Source organism: Tursiops truncatus, chromosome 15 (genome assembly GCF_011762595.2).
Source record: "Tursiops truncatus isolate mTurTru1 chromosome 15, mTurTru1.mat.Y, whole genome shotgun sequence".
Taxonomy (NCBI): Eukaryota; Metazoa; Chordata; class Mammalia; order Artiodactyla; family Delphinidae; genus Tursiops; species Tursiops truncatus.
The window spans coordinates 19,838,464-19,861,309 of NC_047048.1; the positions used below are offsets into that span (position 1 = coordinate 19,838,464).

The following is a 22,846-nucleotide window of genomic DNA, read 5'->3' on the forward strand; positions in this document are numbered from 1 at the left end:
ACTTAGCCAGAGGCGAAAGGGTAGAGAGACTGAAGGAGGATGGAAGCAGAGTCATCAGCTGAGAGGACCCCCAAGTACACAGGAGGGGCTCAGCGCTGAGCTGGCTGTGAGTGTGGCAACCCCACTGCCCCGTCACCACTGGTCGACGTACCATCTAACAACCCAGAGTACTCGTAGACAACCCACCCCACCCCACCACCACCCAGGAACACAGGGGAGGGGCCCCGGACACCTTGAATGTCAGTGCAGTCCCCTGTCTGGAGGAGTAGCAGGACAGATGGCTGGGAATTTCCCCAGGCACCAGAGGCAGGGGTGAACACCCTACGTCTGTTTCAATTACTCCCCTTCTACAGATGAACAAACTGAGGCTCAGAGAGATTAACCTGCTGGAGCTGATGATTGTTCTAAAAGTGCGGATCTGACCAGGCTACTCAAATGTTTCCAGTCCCTCAGTGACTCCCGCAAGTCAAACAATTTCTTGACCACATCCTGTTCTTTCTTCTCCTCTGGCTCTTCTATTGCCAGTGCCTGTAGTGTCCTTCCACACGCTTTCACTGCTCAGAAAATCTGAGATTCAGCTCAGATGTTCCCTTCCTCTCTATCCCTCAATGATCCACGTAGACCAAACAGGTCACTCCCTCCTCTGGACACTGGGACTGCTTTGTATCTACGGCAGGTACTTTAGGGCGAGTGTTTCCAAACTTCAATCAATCATTCACGTGCCTTTTTCACATTTTTTCCCTACCACCTAAACTGGTATTTACTTAGTATTTTTTAAATCTAGTCACATCTTTACTTAACTACATTTATCTGAAAAGGAAATTTTATATCACCACCATTAATGGCAAGCCAGTATCACCAGCCATAAGTGGAAGATGAGCATAAAAGTAAATAAAAGTGAGGGCTTCCCTGGTGGCGCAATGGTTAAGAATCCGCCTGCCAATGCAGGGGACACGGGTTCGAGCCCTGGTCCCGGAAGATCCCACATGCCACAAAGCAACTAAGCCCGTACGTCACAACTACTGAGGCCCACATGCCTAGAGCCCGTGCTCCGCAACAAGAGAAGCCACTGCAAAGAGAGGCCCGTGCACTGCAACGAAGAGTAGCCCCCACTCGCCGCAACTAGAGAAAAAGCCCGCGCGCAGCAACAAAGACCCAACACAGCCAAAAAATAAATAATAAATTTATTTTTTAAAAAAAGTAAATAAAAGCAAAGCAGTGCTAGGAAATTCTAGCTGGATACTGCTGGCTGCGGAAGGTTCCAAGCCAGGCCTGTGTTTTCCTCTTGTTTAAGGAAAAAAGTGATATTAGCAAATGTTAGCTATTAATAGCACGTTGTCATCAAATGAGACTTTCTGATTCAAGTAATTAGAAAGACTAAGAGAAAACGTAAAAAGAGAAAAACCTTATCATTCATAGGGCACCTATGTACCACCTTAAAAAAACTCAACTACTCAACTAAAATCATCTTGCAAATCATCAATACTATGTGCTTCACACCTTAGATAACACTGTTGCATTTGTAGAGACATTTATCTTTCAGTCAATCAACAGGGATGTGTGAAGATTCTCAGTGCCTCGCCCTGTCCTAAGCCACAGGGGTAGAGGGGAGAATAGCCAGTACCAGAGGACACCCCCTCACATCCTGCAAGTGCTACACAAAGGGGCAAACTCTGGAAAATTCTCCTATAGCATCTGGAGGAAAACAGAGCTGACACACAAAAGCATTAATAACAATTTAGAGATAGAACTGAATCAAGTTCTAGAGCAGGGGCCAGCAAACTTTTTCTGTAAAAGGACAAAGAGTAAATATCATAGGCTTCAGGGGACAGTCTCTGTACCCACTACTCAACTTGCCACTGTAGTGGGAAAGCAGCCGTAGACCACACACAAGTGAATGGGTGTCACTGTGTCCCAATAAAACTTTATTTATAAAAATAGCTGGTGGGCCCAGCACCAGTAGTTTGCTGACCCCTGTTCTAGAACATGTATTTCAAAAAAGATTGGGAAAAAATAAGAGTGACTACATTATCAAAAGTGGCCACAGTTAAAAAAAATAGAACTACCAAAAGACCCAGCAATCCCTCTACTGAGCATATACCCTGAGAAAACCATAATTCAAAAAGAGTCATGTACCACAATGTTCATTGCAGCTCTATTTACAGTAGCCCAGACATGGAAGCAACCTAAGTGTCCATCGACAGATGAATGGATAAAGAAGATGTGGCACATATATACAACGGAATATTACTCAGCCATAAAAAGAAACGAAACTGAGTTATTTGTAGTGAGGTGGATGGACCTAGAGACTGTCATACAGAGTGAAGTAAGTCAGAAAGGGAAAAACAAATACCGTATCCTAACGCATATATATGGAATCTAAAAAAAAAGGTCTGAAGGACCTAGGGGCAGGACAGGAATAAAGACACAGACGTAGAGAATGGGCTTGAGGACACGGGGAGGGGGAAGGGTAAGCTGGGACGAAGTGAGATAGTAAAATAGTAAAATAGATAGCTAGTGGGAAGCAGCCGCATAGCACAGGGAGATCAGCTCGGTGCTTTGCGACCACCTAGAGGGGTGGGATAGGGAGGGAGGGAGGGAGGGAGACGCAAGAGGGAGGGGATATGATATATGTATACGTATAGCTGATTCACTTTGTTATACAGCAGCAACTAACACAACAATGTAAAGTAATTATACTCCAATAAAGATGTTAAAAATAAAAAAAAAGTGGTCACAGTTTAACTTGGATATGGACCCTAGCATGCTTTTCATTTCTTCCAACTCCTTCTTAGAGCCTTCTGATTGGGCAGGGGACTTATCTGGCCACAGCTGATTGGATTAGAGGTGGAGAACTGATCTACGTTGAACCAATCAGATTCTCTCATTGAAAGATGTGGAATTAGGATGCTCCACGTAGGCAGTCTAGGATCCTGAAAAGAAAAACACACAGATCTGCCTAGAGTGGTCCTTTCCTACCACATGCAGGCAAAGAAAAGTGACCCGGATGTGTGGGGGAAACAAGGAGGTCAGGGAGGGCTTCCCTGGTGGCGCAGTGGTTGGGAGTCCACCTGCCGATGCAGGGGACACGGGTTCGTGCCCTGGTCCGGGGGGATCCCACATGCTGTGGAGCAGCTGGGCCCGTAAGCCATGGCTGCTGAGCCTGCGCCTCCAGAGCCTCAGCTCCGCGGCGGGAGAGGCCGCGGTGGTGAGAGGCCCGCGTACCGCAAAAAAAAAAAAAAAAAAAAAAAAAAATGAAGGTCAGGGAATGAGCAAAGGCCTTGCTTTCCAGCTCTTGGTTCCAGTCTCTCAGGAGGCTTGGCTGTTTCCATAGAAACCTCCATATCTCCCCAATAAAGTTATTATTTTATTTATACTAGCTTGAGTGAATGTCTACCTTTTAAAGATCTATAAGACAAAATTATAGCTTGAGGAGTACAAATGCTTAATAAAAATAAAAATGTCAGTAAGACAAATAGCATCAGGTTAGTACATGACCTAAAACAAGACAAATTCCATCATTTATAAATTCCATTCTTCAGGTGCCTCTTGCCTATATCAGAACCACGTGGGGTACCTGTTTACAAGGCAGATTCCAAGCGCCACCTCTCATCCAGAAGCTCTGACTGTGGCCTGGGAGGACGCATTTTAACAAGCGCCTCCCTTCCCCTTGATTCTAATCACTAAATTTGTTGCTCTGAGGAACTCTGAGGTAATATCAGAATTGATTCATTTAATATGAGGGATAGGAGGTGTCTAGAAGTAAAACAGATAGAATCCTTTTATTTTGAGTGTCCCAACGCTCTCTCCGCAGTCGTTACCAGGGGTGAAAAGGGAACTTTGCTCCTTAATATTCGAATCAAGCTTTCCTTTCCATAGGAATCTCTCTGCCCTTGGAGAGCTTTTCGAGAGCTTCCTAGAGCTTTCCCGGTATCATGAAAGAAGTGATATTCTGTGGTGGTTTCAAAACATGTCTGTAAATATTTGACACTCTCAGTCAAGGGGCATAGTCTGTGCCCTCTGTTCTGGAACCTGGGCAGCCTATGCGACTGCTTCAATGAATGGAATACAGTGGAAGGGATCCTGTGTGACTTGGGAGATAGCAGCTTCTCTCAGTTTCTCTTGGGACGCCTGCCTTTGGAGCCCTAGGCCACCGTGCTAGTGAGGCCACAGCATGAGACCACGTGGAGAGGCCTGGAGACCACACAAAGAGCTTGCTGCCTAGACAGCACTGGGTGCTCCAGCCTCAGCTGCTCCAGCTCCAGCCACTGCAGGACAGAGCCCAAGCCACAAGCAACCCGTGAGACTTCCCAATCTCCTGACCCACATACACCATGAGAGATAATAATATACAAGTGTTGTCGTTTTTAAACCTCTGAGTTTGAGGATGATTTGTGATGCAGCAACAGGCAACTAGAACAGATTCATCTGAGTTCATATGTGCCCTAATGCAACCCAGCCTTGTCAGGTGTGGCCCCTGTTACCTTGCTTTATTTATTTCTTGTGTTTCGTTATGAACGCTCTTTTTAATCGAAAAACTTTTAAGGCTTCAATTGAGATGGGCAACAGGGATGGAATTCAGTCTGCCTTCCAAATGTATCACCTTTCCTAGTCTCACCCAGGACTTGGGAGGCTGGCCAATGCATTTATTCGTTCAGTAAACATGAATTAAGTGTCTGGGATGCGCCAGGCACTGGCGATGCAGAATGACAATCCCTTCAGGAGCCTTACACACCGGCACAAATGAGTCCGATTCAATTATGATTAAACTCCTGAAAGAGAAGTTCATGGTGCCCTGAGAGTATTCACATGGAGGACTTAACCTGGTTTGGTGGGCCGGCAAAAGATGCCCTGGGGAAGTGATGGTTAAGCTGAGACCTGAAGAATGACCAGGACTAGCACAGTGGACATGGGGGAGGCATATTCCAGCCAAAGGGAAGCCAACTGTGTTCCCTTAGGATTAAACTACCTGGATCCACAAACCTTGGTCTAGAATTACTGTAGGAAGTGAGCTCTTAAGCTCTAGAACTCAAAGTCCAGATGCCAACTCCCAGCCCTCTGAGATGTCTCCAGCAGGGAGAGCAGCAGTAGCACCAAGTCGGGTGGCTGGACAAAGAACGGGTGACATTCAAAGGGAATGGGCCAATGTGTGTGCCAGGGAGAAAGACGCTGGGATGACCAGCATGTGAGAGAAGGTGGCCAGTTTGGGGCTGATATGATAACCACCCCCATTTCTTACCTACTCTGTGCATTATTTCATTTAATTCCACACAGATGGGTAGTATAGGTACTGCTACCATCCCCATTTCACAGGAGAGGAAGCCAGGGCTTAGAGAAGTTAGGTGAGTGGTCCAAAGTCACTCTTACTAGGAAGTGACCCTTCTAGGTCACCTACCTCCAAAGTCCATGCTCTTAACCATCTGATTCTCTGAGCCCTGAGCACCAAGTGTTGGGTCATGAGGCTGTACTGTCTGCAAATTATTGCTGAAGTGTTTCAAATTCGACTCCAGATCCTGGCCCGGTTCTCCTTTTCCTACCCATCCTACCTGTTGAGACTTCAGCCCTTGTGGCCTAATTCATGGTCAAGAACAGAACACTTATGTCCTTTCTCCATTTCTTATACAACCACTAACAAACCACTCATCTACTTGTCAAGATGAGCTTGGTCTGAGTCAGTTCGTCCATCTAGTCCAAGAGCTCTATTGGGAATTGTGTGCCAGGCATGATGCTAGGCACTGGTGATGCGTCCACGAACAGGACAGATGTGGCCCTGCTTCCAAGCAGTAAGTGGCTTGAGAACATCTTACTCCCTCCATCTGTGCCCTGAAGTGTTGGTATGAGAGAGAAAAATGACAGAAAAGCAGCCACAGCACCAGCAATGGCGATGGCCATGATCTAAAATGCTCCTTTACGTAGACATGATTTTTTATTAATTGTCTCTCGCAGTTTCTGGAGCTTCCACTTCAGTTAATACCAACATCGAGGGCATGGGCTGTTTGTTCAGCTGTCCCTCCATCTCTAGGGTGAGGATTCCAAACAGATTGAAAGGCTGTCTCGAAGGGACGTTCTTATCAAATTCCAAGCCACATCTGTTCCCCAAGAATCTTCTGGGAGAGATGTGATCAGCAGCAGCAGCTCTGGTGACAGCAGATAAAAGCAAAGTAGCCCAGGGACTCCTAGCCAGAAAGTTGATGGAGATGAACTTAACTGGCAAATCCAAACGGCCAAATGTGCCTGGAACCTTGGTCCTTGACCGTGGGACAAGATGGCATCATGGTTGGGGCAGGGACTTTAGAATTAGGAGACCTGGTAAATATCCAAGTTCCACCCACATACTAGCTGCGTGACCTTGGGAAAGTCACTTAACTTTTCTGAACCTTAATTTCCTCGTCTATAAAACAGATACACTAGCAATGCTCAGCTTTGGGTGGTGCTAAGGGAACTTTGGGGGATAAAGTATGCAAACTGTACACCTTAATTCAGCTCCGTGCTGGGCAAATGATGAGTACTTAGGGACTTGTACTAGTTATAATAACAAAGAACCAGAAACTGTGTGGCGTAAAACAACAGAAATCTATTCTCTCACGGTTAAGGAGACCAGAAGTCTGAAATCAAGGTGTTGGCGGGGTTGGTTCCTTCTAGAGGCTCTGAGAGAGAATCTATTCCATGCCTCTCTCCCAGCTTATGTGGTTGCCAGCAATCGTTGGTTTATGGACACATCATTCCAATCTCTGCCTCTGTCTTCACACGGCGCTCCTCCCTGTCTCTGCCCCAATTTCCTCTTCTTATAAGGAGACCAGTCATTGGATCGGGGCCCACGTTAATCCCGTCTGAACTCTGAACTTGATGACATCTGCAAAGACCCTATCCCCAAATACGGTCAAATTCACAGTATCAGTAAGTCAGAACTTGAAAATATATATTGAGGGGAGACAATTCTATCCACTACAGTGGTTATCATCAGCTTCATCTTTTCAGAGAAGGACCAAGGGGACCACTTGTGATCCCTGTACACAGCATCAATTTCCAGCTCTCAACTGGCTAAGGAGATTTGCCCCGAGGGACTTGTGTGTCCATGTGCTTACTAAGGGGAGAGGGCAGAGATAGTTAGGGACCAAGGCCCCGCTCCCCACTCCTCCAACTTCAACAGACACCTGCCGCAAGTCCAAAGCCAAACTGAGCCTCCCTTAATTCGTCTCTCTTACATCTCTCATCCAGGGCATCAACAAGTTTTGTTAGCTCTGCATTCAAAGTACATGCCATACCCAACCTCCTTCCTGATCTAAGCCACCACGATCCCCACCCTGGTCTCCTGCAATTGCCTCCTAGATAATTGTTTCCACTCTACCTGCTCCCAACCTCCACGTACACTCTGTCCTGCCTGCAGGATCCTTCCCCCAGATACACCCAAGAGTTTGCTCCCTCACCTCGTTCAGTGCGACTTCCTTGCAGAGGTCCTCCCTGACCACCTTCTCTAAAGTTGCAGCCCCTTTGTCACTCCCCATCCCCTTCCACTACTTTGTCTTTCTTCCCACACCTGGCATTCTATTAATCGCCATTTGTTTCTTTTCCTCCCTCCCTAGTACAGGAGAACAGCTGTTTTGTTTGACTGGTTTGCTGTCACATCCCCAACATCTAGACACTCAATAAATATTTCTTGAAAAAATGAATGAAAATATCTGAGTGAGGGTGAAGTAGTTTCAAAAAAAAATCCCTAGATCTAGGTCACTAAAGATCTTTCGTTACTTGGTTCTCAGCATCGTTTAATTTATCTATGGCTATATCCAACCTATAATTCACAATGAATTTGAGGTAGCATTCAACATTATATAATATTAAACAAGTAGATTTTATGATATGGAAATCATACCTTGATAAATCTGGTTAAAAATGAGTATACAGCACATAGCGTGTATGTGTGTGCCTATATTATAAATATAGTGTGTGTGTTTGTGTGTGTTGGACTATCAGCTTCCTAGAGGCCAAAGCAACCAGAGGTACATGAAATGATAACAGAAGTTCCTATTTTCTACAGGGAAAATCATTTTTTGAGGAGAAAAATAAGCTTTCCCTAGAACTTAGGCCTAAAGGAAATGTCTCACATGGATCCTGAACATGCGTTGCCGCCGTGGACAATGTTCTTAATAACATCCCTATGACAGGGTCAGAAGAGGAGAGACCATACCATCCAGCACTGTCGGAGCCTGCAAGCTTGACTAACACACGGGTGTCTGGAAAAGATGCTAACTTGATGAACTCAGATGGTGCATCTAAAATAGAGACAGAGAGAGACACATTTGGGGCTCACAGTGTCCCCGAACACTAATTTGAGAGGAGAGGATGGGTAAGGTGCAGGGAGCTGAGGGTGCACGGGAGCGGGATGGAGAAGCAAGTTAAGCCGGGTGTGTACAGTGCAGGCCTCCAGGGGGACCACGAGCCCCTCTCCCGGCCTCTCCCACACCCGCCACACTGGCTTGTAGACAAGGTGGGGTGCGGGTCTGATCTGGTGCAAGGTGTGTACCCTCCTCTATTTTAGGGTTCTGTCTCTTTGAGAGTCCCCCGCCCTCTGGTCCCCCACCCTCTGGGACTGTCTCCTGCTTGGGCTCTACCCAGTCCCTCCGAAGACCTGCAGAGCAGAGAGTACTTTAGATCAGCTCAGTTCTAAGTCTGAAGGCAAATCCGGTCTCCTCCCCTCCCCCACCCTTTCCTTGGGTTTGCCTCGCCTGCTCGTACTGAGCTCCTCTTTCTCCAGGCTGCACACGAGAATTCCCTGAGGAGCCTTTACCGGCTGATGCTTGGGCCCCACTCCAGACCAATTAAATCGGAACCTTCTAAATATCTGGGACCTTCCTGTGTGGCCTGCCCTGGGAGAGGACGAGGTGATGAGCTGGCCAGAGGCCATCAGGATGGTATTGCAATCAGGGGCTGGAGCGCTGGGCAGACACTGGCCACTGTTCTTCCAAGGACGTCTGCTCACTCGGGAGTAGGATTTTGAGAGAGACTTGGGTGCGGCCAGGTTACTAAATGAAGGTGAGCGTCCACACATCCTCATCTCTTTACAGCATGGCAGGTATCCTGACAAGCTGTTTAACATAAGAATGTGATTTTGACCTTGACAGAATCTGATAAGCTGGAAGTTCATATCTAATTAGAACTGTAAAATCGCAGTAGGTACAAGTTCATCTCTGGAATCACGAGTTCAAAGTTTAACTCTATCATGTGCTTGCTGTGTGATCCTGGGCAAGTTACTCAGCCTCTCTGAGTCTCAGTTCCCTCATATGTAAAAGGGGCATAATGATAGTTCCTCCCTCAGCAGGCTGTTGTCAGAGTGACATAACGCAGGTAAAACTCAGAGCCTGCACACAGAAAGCCATATGGTTAAAGTGAAAGAATAAATACAGAGAATAAGAGGAATGGTGGGTACAGTGGCTCTTTCCCACAGTCTCCAGGTGGCAGAAAGTGAATTAGAGCAATAGACCAAAATTTCTGCAAAATCTATTTCCCAGGAGATCCTTATGCGAAGCCCAGAATGAAGGGCAAGGTCTTACTGTCTGTGTTTAGAGGTGGGGCTGGCACCAGCCCTCCGGGAGAGGCTAAGGGGACGCTCCTGCGGGGAGCTACATGCTCAGTCCAAACGGGACTTCCCTGAGGAATCAGCAGACCATCTGTCATCTTCTGAAATTCTGAATGGGGAAGCGACAATATACCCTGGATTCCAGGCCGTCACAGACTCATCTTCTCCAGCAGAGCCCTCCTTCAGACTGAGCCGGGGCTGAAGAGACGGCTTAAGCCACCCAAGCCCTGATAACCAGAGGCCTGGAATGAGGGGCAGAGCCATTCCTACCAGGAGACCTTGTAAGTAGATGTGGGGATAAATCTAGACAAGAGTCCACCCCCATGATGATGCTTCAATGATACGTGTCGTAAGAGCTTAACATATAGACAGAACTCAGTACACTACATTCATCAGAGTTGATGAATTCTTTACCTTTTGAGGTTCTCCTAACTTTCAAATTTCACCAGACATGTAGATGTCCTAACATGTTCTAGGTTATCTTAAGGCCCTAATTTTAATCCCCCAAAGTGTATTGTTACTGTTCAAACTTTGGGTCAGATTTTCTAAGCGTATGTATCCACACATATGTGTGTTTAAATTTTATATTTGATGGTGGACACGCTAATCGAATATGAAATCATGTGGTTTGGGGGAATCAAATGTATTCGCCTCTAGCAGCAAACTGGAAGTCAGCAGTCTAGAAACGGTTCCTGGCTTCTAATAGCTTGCTCTAGAGGAGCAACTGGGTGGACTTGCAAATTGAGGAAGTACTTCAGGAAAAATTGAAAAGTGGTATAGTGGGGAAAAGGTGCTAATTGGGAGTTAATAGTGTGGATCTGGGTAGGACTGAAGCACTTTTTGGATACAATCTTCAAGTTGGTAAGACAAAAATAAGAGCAGTGATAGTGTGCAGATCAACTGGGTTATTTCATGATTTATTATGTAAGGTTTTCCATATTTAAAATAAAATCTCTTTATATGGTTACGTACTGTATGATTCCAACTATATGACATTCTGGAAAAGGCAAAACCATGGAGACAGTAAAAAGATCAGTGGTTGCTAGGGGGTAGGGGGTGGGAGGGATGAATAGGCAGAGTGCAGAGGATTTTTAGGGCAGTGAAACTACTCTGTATGATACTATAATGGTTGATGCATGTCATTATACATCTGTCCAAACCCGCAGAACGTACACCACCAAGAATGAACCCTAATGTGAATTGCAGACTTTGGGTGATCATGATGTGTCAGTGTAGGCTTATTGACTGGAATGAATGTACCACTCTAGTGGGGATGTTGATAATGGGGGAGGCATGGAACTGGGTGGTAGATAAACTGAGTTTTCAGATCAGAGGTCAGGGTGACACGTGTCATTAAGATTTAAGCCTCTTAAAGTGATGCCATGTCACACATTAGATTTAATCAAGTTGAATTTTTGCCCACTAGCAGAGAAAGCCAGTGGAAGTGTGAAACGGAGTTTAGAATGGAGGTACTTTCCGCCGAGTCATCTCTGGCTCATGTGGACTTGCTATTGTTAAGCAAATGTCACTACACCCATGGAAGGAATGACTCACAGTCACTGCTGGAAAGAGGGAGGAGAGGGAATAAGAAGGTTTAAACTTGAAACGCCGAGCCCTGAGTTTTAAATGAAGAGGCTCAGTTGGATTTAATAAGAAGTGTTTGATTGGGTTGTAATAAGAAATGCAAAAGAACTATTATTTCAAAACTCTGGGTTGTATCACTTCTAATTATTGATATCATAGAATTGATATGGTGGAATCGGTAGGTATCCATTCGAGTTATTGAAGTGTTCTCTTGAGATCAAATCAATGCTGGTGTCCTGTAGGTTTGCTTAGTCAATTTTCTTTGAATCACATGTTATATCTGACAGAACTAGATGGTTAAAATAAAAGCAGATTTAATTTGACTCTTTTTTAAGCAGTTCCTGGGAAAACAAACCAATAACTGATGCCTTTTACCAAAAGAAAACGCAATGAAACCCTTAAGGGTCTGTCATTCATTTCAACTATTAGGCGCACAAAGGAAGCCTGTTGCCCTATAATCTGATCTGCTCTGTGCACACAGGCCTCCCTTTATGATTGGTGTCACAGACTAATGGAGAATGGGTTTTCTCCAAGGCAGGAGTGGAGCATGTTGAGGCTGGGTGGCACAGTGGTCATGTGTTTGGGAGCCAGACTCTCTGGGTTTGGACCTGCATCCACCACTGCATGAATCTGGAAGTCTCTCAACTCTCTGAGCCTCCATTCCCTCATGTAAAATGGGGATAATGACAGCACCCACCCCAAAAGATCGTTGTGAAGATGAAACAAGCAATGCATATAAAACGCTTAGACGGGTTCTCAGCACTCAAAATACAATCTCTGCAGTGATTTTCAATGAGGTCAATACATAATAACAAACAGAGCTGAGGGGCAGGGAAGGATTGAAACAAACTATGGCATGTTTAATTATATTAACCATCTGTAGGTGTACATTCAAAATATTTACTATGGGTGTTGGATGATTAAAATCTATAGGTCTCTGCTATCACGTTTTTTGTAGAAAAGATTATGGGTAATGTTGTTAGTAAACAGGGCTTCAATATCTTAACAGGTCTAGAATTTCTGAAATAGCACATAAAGATGCAGTTGAGATGGATGTGTGGAGGGTGAACCATGACAGCACAATAATTGGACCAGAGGCTGTGAATTATTGCCCGAGACAGAGCTTCCCTGTTAATAGGCTCTATCTGGCCCTTCAGTAAGAGGACTAGATTTAACTTTGTATTATTTTTCCCAAAGAGCCAGACAACGTTTTGAAGAATATACAGACTTAAAGGAAACACTGGCCTGTGTGCCAGACGGACAATATTTTCTTCCTTCTCTTCGAGGAACTGCCCACATCACATTTGCTTTTCAGAGAGTCTGTTCCTGTTGTCCTTCCTGACAGATGGCTGGAAAAGTGACCTGTCCCTTTGGCCACAGCTAACCGGATCACATGATCACTGAGCCATACTGGTCCATCAGTCTCTTTCCGGGGGTTTTAAATTCTAGACTACTCTAGATTTGGGGATTAGACATTGAGAATTGAGAAGTGACATAAGGCTGAAGGAGGTAACACGGATGCACATCCACAGTGAGAGACGTCAGCAAGAAGCCAAGGTGACAGATTGGGGTCCCCAGGATGGAGACAATGAATGCTGGGTTCCTGGAACTTTCTGGTCCCAGCTGCACTTCCTGCCTTTGGATGTTGGAAGACACACAGGAACATGCCATGTCTGTCCAATAAATCCCCCTTTACTCCCTGTGGCTTGACAAGGAAACCTGAATTCCAGATGTTTCCCTTTCCTTGATATAATTCATTTTATTGGGAAAACAGACCCTTACGCTTTTTTGTTCTGTAATTTACTATCCTCTGAGGGGTGAATGTAGGGGCTACAGAGAAGCAGTAAGTCACTTCATTGATGAGAGACCTGGATGAATTCAGAGAGTGGAAGGGCCTCACCGTGACTGGGGGAAATGAGTTGGCAAAAAAACCCCACAGCAGTCAGAATTGCATACGAAAGACTAGGGGCCGGGACGAAGGTGCCGTAATTGGGACAGAACCAAAGAGAAGGCAGGAGTCCAAGATCAGACAGCAAGTGTCAACAGGTTCTCTGGAAGAGGATTAAGGGAACAGGTAGCGAAGCCTTTGAGCTCTCTGTGAACCACATGATACAGGACTCACCATATGGTGCAGGAAGATAGCAAAGCAGGTTGAAGTAAAGGGAAGAGCTTTTGTCTGTAGGATTATATAACCACCTCTAATGTATGGACGTATATGTGCGCCAGTGAAGCCACACTGCTAATGAGATTAAAATTAGGAATAGACTCCCACAGCGGGAGCGCTGGGACTTCAGAAAAGGCCTTTGTTACCGGTAGAAACGAAACTGCCTTTTCATCTCCTCAGGCACTTTCTTCCTGCGGTTAATTCAGTGCTGCACTTGGATGCAGCAGAAGACACTGGAGTCCGGGGCTTGGAGCTCTGTCTGGGTTGTCCTCTTGTGCCCAAACTCAAAGCACACACTAATTAAGGACCCCAGTGGCTTTGGGGGAGACAGCTTGGAGGTTGTGTGCTGTTGGGGAGCTAGTGTTAGCCACCAGGGCCAACTTCAAGCACACCGGGGACCACGATCTCTGTAGGGGCTCATGAAAGTGTTTTACTTTCTTTTAGAATCACAAGAAAAAAAAAATGAACTTTTGGGCTGAAGAAACTGCTTTAACATGCAATATTAATACATTTGTCCTGATGCCAAAGCAGTCGTAAGATACAGGTTTTAACTTTTTTTCATGGTGTAAGGAAGAACCCGCAAAAGTCTCTGTAGCGGTTTTGAAACTGTTTCAAAAACGAAAAGACTAGCAGCTTGGTGGAGATGAGTGGACCCAAAAGTAGAGAAGAGTGCTGTTAGGGATGGAAAGAGGCAACTGGAATCACAACACCTGATTTCAAGTCCTGGTCCTGCCTATTCCCAGCTGTGTAGTCTCGGGGAGGTCACTCAATCTCTCTGACTTCCAATTTCCAAATAGGTGTAATAGGGTTAACATCAGTAACTACCTTGCATGACTGTGGTGAGAAATAATAGGATGTGTGATGCATATAAAGCCACAGCATGATCCCTGGCATTTAGTAGGAGCTCAAAAGTTGGAGGCAATGGAGATGGGCAAGTGGAATTGTAGAGGGTGGGGATGGGAGGTAGAGCTGGTGAGGGTTACAAGAAATGGACGGTGATGGTGGAAAGGAAACCAGCTGAGGAACCACACGCACTACAGGTGCCTCCAAGACTTGGAGGACCCCGTGAGCTGAAGCCTGTAGAGGAGGTGAGAAGGGCAGGCTCTAGAAGAGAGTAGCCCATTCTCAGGAGCCCTCCCAGGAATCCCTGTTGATGGCTCACAGTGCCAACGGGTGTTTGCACATGCATAGGTAACTGACAAACACAGAGTGAGGAGGGAGAACAGAAAATCTGGAGGCTCCCATCACCATGCACGTGGCATTTGTCTAATGGCAAAGGCTCAGGATGAAAACAAGGCAGCAAACTCTGCTTACACTTATAGGCAAAGAGCAGAGAGGGGGAAATGAGAAAATAAGAGGGGAAAACGGTTAACCTTCTAGAATATGTTTGTGACATGGCAAGGCGACCACTGTTGAGACTAGAAATGCAAGTTTTAAGTATCAAGGCAATCAAGAGCCTAAGATCACACGCATCTAAACCAAACCTGGTCCGTTAAACGTCCCTGACGAGCTCTGTGACTTTACCAACTTATTTCAACTTCCCGCATCTCCTTTCCTCATCTGTAAAATGGGGATATAAGTAGCTACATCACAGCATAAACACGAGCCGAAACATACAAAGCACTTACAACAAAGCCTGGCCTACAGTAAGGAGAGTCAGGAGCTACGAGATCACTGATAACCTGGGAGACGGGCGGTTCAGAAGTAGCTGAGAGTAGAAGTCACAAGGCAAAAGGATAAGGCACAGGTGAGTGGGGAGGAAGTGTAGGCAGCAGATCTCAGAAGAGCAGTTTGATTCTCTGGATATAGTCAGTGAGTACAGGACAGCGAAGGGAGAGTCAAGGTCACAGAAAACATCTTTAAGGAGACAGGAAATGCTGAACATGCTTCTCATCTAAAGGAAAGGATATAGGGGAGAGGGAAGATTAGAGACGTTCTGTAGCTTCCAGATATACACAAAAAATGTAGCAAAAGACTTCATGTTCTTAGGAATACAGTGGTAATTGAAGTACCAGATTGTCATGTGAGTGTAAGATCTTGAACGCAGTTTTTCAAAAAATGTGGTACTTCTACCATCGGCAATACAAGGACAAAATTATTTTTCTTTTAATAAACTCTCCTAAGAATATATTAAAATAAATATATGACTGCTAGATCAAGCCCGTGATTTCGAATACATTATCACTTAGGGCAATGCTAAGAAGAAGAAAAGGCAGTCAATTAAATCAATTTAAAATATATATTTAAGGGGAATTCCCTGGCAGTCCAGAGTTCAGGACTGCGCTCTCACTGCCGAGGGCCCGGGGTTCAATCCCTGGTCAGGGAACTAAGATCCCACAGGCCACGCAACGCGGCCAAAAAAAAAGAGAGAGAGAAAATATTTAAGATAGTATAAAGGAGGTATGTACGTGCTTAAAAAAATAAACAGGAAATATAAAAACAAGTGCATAAATAGGTAATAGTTGGGAAACTTGGCCAAGGCTATACTCAACCCTTTTGTACGGTCTGAATCTGGAGCCAAGGGAGTTGGTGTCAGCACCTTGGAGAGTGGCACACAAATGCCGAGTCTCTGGGGTGCTATAGGAAAGGGGCCACTGGCTAACACTAAATGGCCTCCTTAGTGACACTCAAGCACTTAATATCATCAGCCTCTTGGGCATTATTCTAGGAAAGTCAAACACCAGAAGGGAGGCTTAATGGTTTTGCCTCTCACCTCTCAGCTTTTTATTTCTGATCATCTTCGATGCATACAGAGCAGCAGACCTGAATGGGACTTTTTGAAGAGATAAATGTAATACCCGGGCACTCAGTTTCTAAAGACTTGCCACTTTTCCTTTTAATTTTATAAGCTGCTGACTTCTTCCTACTTGATTTATTCCTGGCTTATGCTATGCTTCAGGAAAAGCAGCACTAACACCTGGCACGTTCCATGATTTGAACACAAGGAAATGTCATCGAGAAGAGAAGCTTAAAGTTTTTTGTTTGTGGGACATGAAAATTGGGAGTTCTAAAGGTTAAAGTCAGAAGGTCTTTCATGTCACCAAGAATTCCAACCAGAGCTGAGAAGTAGGGCGTATGGCTGAGACCACTATCTTTCCATCAAAATTGTTCTCCCAGCGTCCCTTGCACTGAGTCATGTGACTAAATTCTCTGTAATAGCGTGTAGGCAGAAGTGATGGGTGCCACTTCCAAACCAAGGCTTTTATGAAGCAGCTTGTGCCTCCTCTGTACTCTTTCCCCGCCCCCGCACTCTGAGTATAGACAAAAACAAGGCTGTAGGGATTGATGGGGCTGTGTAAGATGGAAGGAACCTGGGTCACTTAATCACCATATGGAGAGCGTGGGTGAGGCCAGGAACACCCATCTTGGACTGTTACATGAATGAACATTAAACTTCTATTGCGGCGGCGCCAGTATAGATGTAGGGGTCTTTTTGTTATGGCAGTTGGATCCACCCTAACTAATAAAGGAGGTTAGGTGTGTGGGGTCTGGAAGAAGAGATGTTCTTTTTTTTTTTTTTTTTTTTTTTTTTTTGCCACGCTGCATGTGGGATCTTAGTTCCCCAACCAGGCATCAAAACCATGGCCCCTGCATTAGAAGCACAGAATCTTAACCACTGGACCGTCAGGGAAGTCCCAGAAGAGACATTCTGAGATTTCCACTTACTCCCTCCCCTCTTTGCACAGTTAACTTAGCTCATCCTTTAGATAAAGCTCAAGAGCCTCTTCCTCCCAGAAGCCTTCCCTGACTTTGGCCAGGGCCGATCCCACTCCCGCAGGCTCTCCCAGCACACGGCAAACATCACGGCTGTACTTTATATCTGTTAGTGTGATTTTTTTTTTTTGATCAACGTTTATACTCCCACTGGGTTTTTAAGTATGCATTTTTCAAAATTCATAGAATGATACACTTCCTTGTGCATTTTGTTGTATGTAAATTTTATTACCTTAAAATGATCAAAAACAGATATTGAATTCTGGTTAAATGATATGCATGCTGAAGAGTTCAGGGGAGAAGCGTACCGCTATCTGCATCTTGGTTTGAAACGCATTAAAAAATGGGTTGACAAAGAGCTGGAGAGACATGTGATCGCGCATATACAGTCAAATGCTGGCTGCAGAACCTAGGTATTGGGTATTATGGGTGTTCATTGTATAATTCTTTTAACTTTTCTGTATTTTTAAAGTTTTTCCTAATAAAGTGTTGGGGGGAATTTCAAAGAGAGTAGGAGCTATGAGTACGTTCCATAAATAGAATTATTCTGTGTACAGTGTATTTTAGATTACTAATCATAATGTTCTGTGATTTGCTTCTATTTTTACTTGATACTGTGTCATGGACATCTGTCCATGATGACAGATAGACAGACAGACAGAGATACGAGAGACACAAAGACCTCATCCTTTTGAAGGTATCATGGAGACACCATTATATGTTTAACTTTCACACTACTGATAAACATTTGGGCTATTTTCATTTTTTTCTATTACTGATCTTTTCCTATGATAGCTCTTCTGTGCTGCTGGATTCGAGCTTCTTTATGTGAGCTCTAGGTCCACCACAACATGTTCCTGCCCTCCCCACACCACCAACCCCCCCAGCAGGCCAGTATCCTCCACAGGCAGGAGTCCACGAGTATAAGAAAATAATAAGAAAGCCCTCATTCGAACTTCCCGGCATGATTTTCTAAAAACATCTGGATCATACAAATCAGTACCACAAGCACATCTGAAGTCTCAGAAAGCAAGTGATACTAGTATTAATTAAATATCCAATGGATGTTTATTATGGTACTTTAGAATTAGGGGAATCAAGTCTGTAAGGTACAGAGCTGTATTTGTGCTGTGTATACACCTTATCAGAGACTTGCTGTGTTTATTTTATAAGCCCCACTTGTATAATCAGTCTGAACAGTGCACATCTGCCCAATTTATATATCCGGAGCACAGTTTTAACTGCCGAAATCACTCGACAACCACAGAGGTAAAATTCTTGAAAAGTGTAAAGGTTGGCAAAGCAGAAGTCAAAGGTTCAAGAAATCAGAAAAAAATAGAGAGGATAAAGCTATAAAAATAAACATTAAATAACAAATGAATAATACGCGCAAACGCTCTGCAACAAAAGTTCTAGAGGGCGTCTATCTCCGAGTAAGCCGGACACGCCAAGAGGCCCTGCCCTGGTGCGGTAACGCTCCCAGGGAAACACTTTCACGTGGTCAGGAAAGCAAACTCTCCAAATTTTTCTTCTTTTTAAAGTTTTTGAAACAGGGTTTACTCGTTTGGAACTCAACGGCCTTCACACTTGCTTTGCCCCTTGTTTCATTTTCATAGGTCTTAGCAAAATGCTTGTGTCTCTCCCTAGTTGCTCCACAAATTATTACTGTCTCTAAGAGCATGTTTTTCTGGGCCAGATCTGATACAGTGGGCCTGCGGGAGGGGAGGTGTGAACAGATTACCCAACGGTCCCTGTCTTTCATCTTTGGCGGGGGAGCAGTTACTGCTGCTGTGTTCTTCCATTTAAGGGGGTTGATGTATATATCCCACAAGACTGAAAAATGGTAAAAGTAGGCATTCAAATATAAAACCACATTAATTTAAAACCGCGACTGGCAAAACAAGAGTTGCAAAGGATTACTCTATGTTTTAAAGGACGGTAGAGGTTTTTGCTATTCTAGCTTGCTTTCATGACATACTGTTGTCTTCCTCTGTGATTTGATACCACATCCCCAGTCTGGAACAGAACTCTCAATTAGTATAACAGTTTCCATGGAAACATATGATCTATTCTCTCTCATTCCCTCACTGTTCCCCAAGACCCACTCTCCCACTTCTCTACCCACCCCCCAACCCCAATCCTTTCTGTAAGACCCTCCAGAACTTCCATTCCTCAATCAAAAACTCTCCAATCTGTACTGCGGAGTGATCAAGAAGGTGAAGAAATATGTGTGTGGTCTGCTAACTTTTGAGGCAACAAGGACAAGAATAAATATGCATATTTCTGTTCGTTAAATTAGCAGAGAGAAACTGGAAAGATGCAAATTAACAAAACAGCTTGTATACGGAGGGCAGTAGCAGCGAGGGGGCACAGAAGGATGTGAACCTGAGTGGGAGCAAAAGACTTCTCAGTGTTTATCCTTTTAATATAATGTTAATTATGAACCACGTGAAAACACTGCTTATTAAAAATATAATTTAATTTTTTTAAAACTCCCCGACAGCCTCAGCTTATTAGAACCTCCTCTTCATTTAGGCTTCATTCTTCCTTGTCATCAGGGAAACCCCCCCATCTTTGAAATCTAAATGCCTTTAGTCTTCCTAGCATTTTAAATCTCTTGGCCTCACCCACTTGTTTCTCATCCTTAGGCCTCTAGACTCCTTCTTCCTCCCCAAGGTTATAACCCTCTTTCTGCTTTGACTTCCTTCTAGTCTGGATGTCCTTTTTACTCATTTATTCAGGACACTTTTGCTGAGTACCTGCTAGGACAGGCTCTGTTGGATCTGCAGTGGGCATCCCTCTTCCCAGAAGCCTTGACTCCCTTATCGCTGGGATCTTCTAGGGCACCGATCCTGCTGATCGCCATCCTTAGCTCAAATCCACCATCTACTTCTCCATCTCCACCCCCAGGCTGCTCAGAGCTGCTGGCAAAAAGGACACAGCGGCATGGACCTCCACCATCACTACTGCTTGTTCTCTAGCCTTTTGGACCTCCAGGCTGCTCAGTAATCTTATTCCGTGTTCCTACTCTCTATTCTCACTCCCTGCCGAGGCTCTTCAAACTTTGGGCCACAACCTCAGATTCCTTAGTCCATCACAGCAGACGGATGGACCTTGTGGCCCATAGAGAAAATTCACGCACTCAGTCTAGACCCTGAATGAATTCATCCACAGGCACTGGAAGTACAGCGGTGAACATGACAGAGCTCCTGGCTCTGGTGGAGCTCAGATCTTAGAACAAGGAGACAAACCAACAAACAAGCAAGAGAAGTATCATCTGGTGATGGGTGCTAGGAGAGAGTTCAATATAATGGAGAATGAATGAGTGGCTCTTTCAGTGGTAGTTAGGGAAGACTTCTCAGAAGAGGTGATATCTAAGTAGAGATGGGAATTACAAGAGAGAGCCAGCTCTGCAAAGAATAAAGCGAACAGCATCACAAAAGCTCGAAGAGAGGAGGGAGCTCTGTATGTCTCAAAGAACCTCATGCGGCCCAAGCACAATGGGTGATGGGGAGAAGGAAAGGAGAAGAGGGTATCAAACAGAGAACAATTTAAACTGATCAGAATTTAAAGGGTCATGTAAGCCAAGGACACAGTATAGAATTTATTCTCCTTGTGAAGTCATTGGAGGGTTTTAAGCATGGGAGTGATTTGACCTAATGTAAGTTTTTAAAAATAACTATGGCTGCTGCATAGAAGTGTATTAATTATAGGTCACAAGAGTGGAAGCAGGGAAACCAGTTAGGAATGTCTGCAGTGGTCCAGACGGTATTGTATGGCATAGATTAGGGCTGCATCAGTGAAGATGGAGAGAACTCGGTAAATTCATGATATGCTTTGGAGGAGGACCTATCCAGACTAACTAATGGATTATGCACGGCTGGGGTAAGGGGAGGGCAAAGAGGAGGCAAGGATAACTCCCAGATTTTTGACTTAAGCTACAGAGATGGGGAAGAAATTTGATATTTTTGCACACCTCAGTTCATGGTCTGAGACTGATATGAGACATACTGGTGGCACACACAGGGATTAAAAGACTCACAACACTAAACACGTCAGGAATACTTATAACACAATCTCAACTTCAGTAAAACTGCATCTCCTAGTACCTATAATAGCATCCAGAATCACTCTACGAGTCCCAGGTCATCCTTCAACTGTGCTGCTGTTCGAAAAGAACCATCTCCATTCTCAGCTGCAAGAGTAATCTTTTCCCAAACCAAATCTGATCATGTCACTTCTCTGTTTAAGACTTTCAGTGGCTCCCCCCTGCGCTGTGAATAAAATCCAAACTTCTCATCACAGCTTCTAAGGCTTTGCATGATCAGGCCCCTCCCACCTCTGCAACCTCACGTCCTGCAACCTCCCCCTGCTGATGACATTTTGGCCCCAGCACCTTCTGATGGTGCCTAGAATGTGCCCAGCCCTTGGCTACCTCAGGGCCTTTGCACTTGCCGTTCTCGCCGCTGCGAACATTCCTTCCTAGCTCTTTGAATGTATGGCTGGTTCATTCTCATCCTTCAGGTCTCAGTTTCTACGTCACTTCCTCAATCTGAGTGGGTCCCTTCTTGATCTGTCTGTGACACAGCACTCCATTCATTTCCTTCACAGTATTCGTTACCAACTGTAGTATAGCTCTATTTACTTTTCACTCATTGGAATGTAAGCCCCATATGAACAGCAAACGTGCCTGCCTTGTTAGCTGTTCCTTCTGGAGCAGGTGCTACCACCCAGCCATACTGTACCTTGCCGAAGCTGCCTTTTCCAAGCACCATCAGGAAGTTAAAATCGGTCAGTTTCATCCGGTCCCTGTTCCCGTTGTTGTCAAATTTGGATATGGTGTTAGTCGTCTTTTCTTCAGGAGCCTTGGTCCCCTGATTGATCTTGGCCCTCTGGAGGGAGAAGCACACAGAAAACATCATCAGAGTTTGAGGATGCCCTTGTACGTGCTCAAACTCACGTAAAGGCCGCAAGCTGAGTACCTGCTAGGACAGGCTCTGTTGGATCTGCAGTGGGCATGCCCCCAGCTTGGTGAAAAGCATGGCCCAGCCTCCACAGTGCAGACCCAAAACGTGGAGGCCAGCCTTGGCACCTCACTCCTCTTTCATCCCTCGTGTCTCATCCACCACCAGGAACAGGCACTGCTTCCTCCCAGCTGTCTCTAGAATGCCTTCTTCTTTCCATCTCCACCACTACCACCTGTCATCATCTCTCACCTGGACAACCCACCTTGGTTCCCTCCACACTGGGCTTTACATGTAGTCACAGTGAGCTTCCACTTCTTCATACTCAACCCAGTCACCACCGGCTTAAAATGCTTTGGTAGTGACCCATGATTTTTAGGATAAAGACTTCGGTGCTTTCACTGGCCCAGATGACCCAGTACGATCAGGCTCTACCTGCTTCTCCAACCTCTTCAACATTTTCTCGGCTCCTTCTTCCCTGAAACACAGCTTCATCCTCCTTTCACATCTTTGAGTCCCAGTTCCCTCCCACTTCAGGGCCTTTGCACCTACTGCTGCTCCTGTGTGGATGACTCTTCTCTCCCTTTCGCCAACCTAGTTACCTCCCGCTCCACGTTTTCACTTCCTCGGGGAAGCCTTCCTTGATTCTCTCTGTCTGGATGGGCTGTGCCTATGTGCTCCCTTCATCCACCTCACTTCCCATTTACACTGCATGATAACTGTCTGTTCACTTGTCTTCCCCAACAGACTGGAAACCTGCCAGGGCAGGGAATATGTCTCATTCTCCGCAATTGCTCTGACAACTAGCACACTTTCTAGTTAAATATTTTGTTGGATAAATGGATG

At 45.1% G+C, this 22,846-nt stretch overlaps 1 protein-coding gene across 2 annotated transcripts in view; it reads right to left on the reverse strand.

Moving 5' to 3' along the window:
- Window positions 1-22,846, reverse strand: part of PRKCB (protein kinase C beta) — a 311,539-nt gene that overhangs the window by 59,274 nt on the left and 229,419 nt on the right. For both annotated transcript variants that reach the window (XM_019922044.3, XM_019922043.2), the window contains exon 9: window positions 21,782-21,928. In XM_019922044.3, coding sequence (XP_019777603.1) covers window positions 21,782-21,928 — 147 coding nt within the window. The remainder of the gene's footprint in view (window positions 1-21,781; window positions 21,929-22,846) is intronic.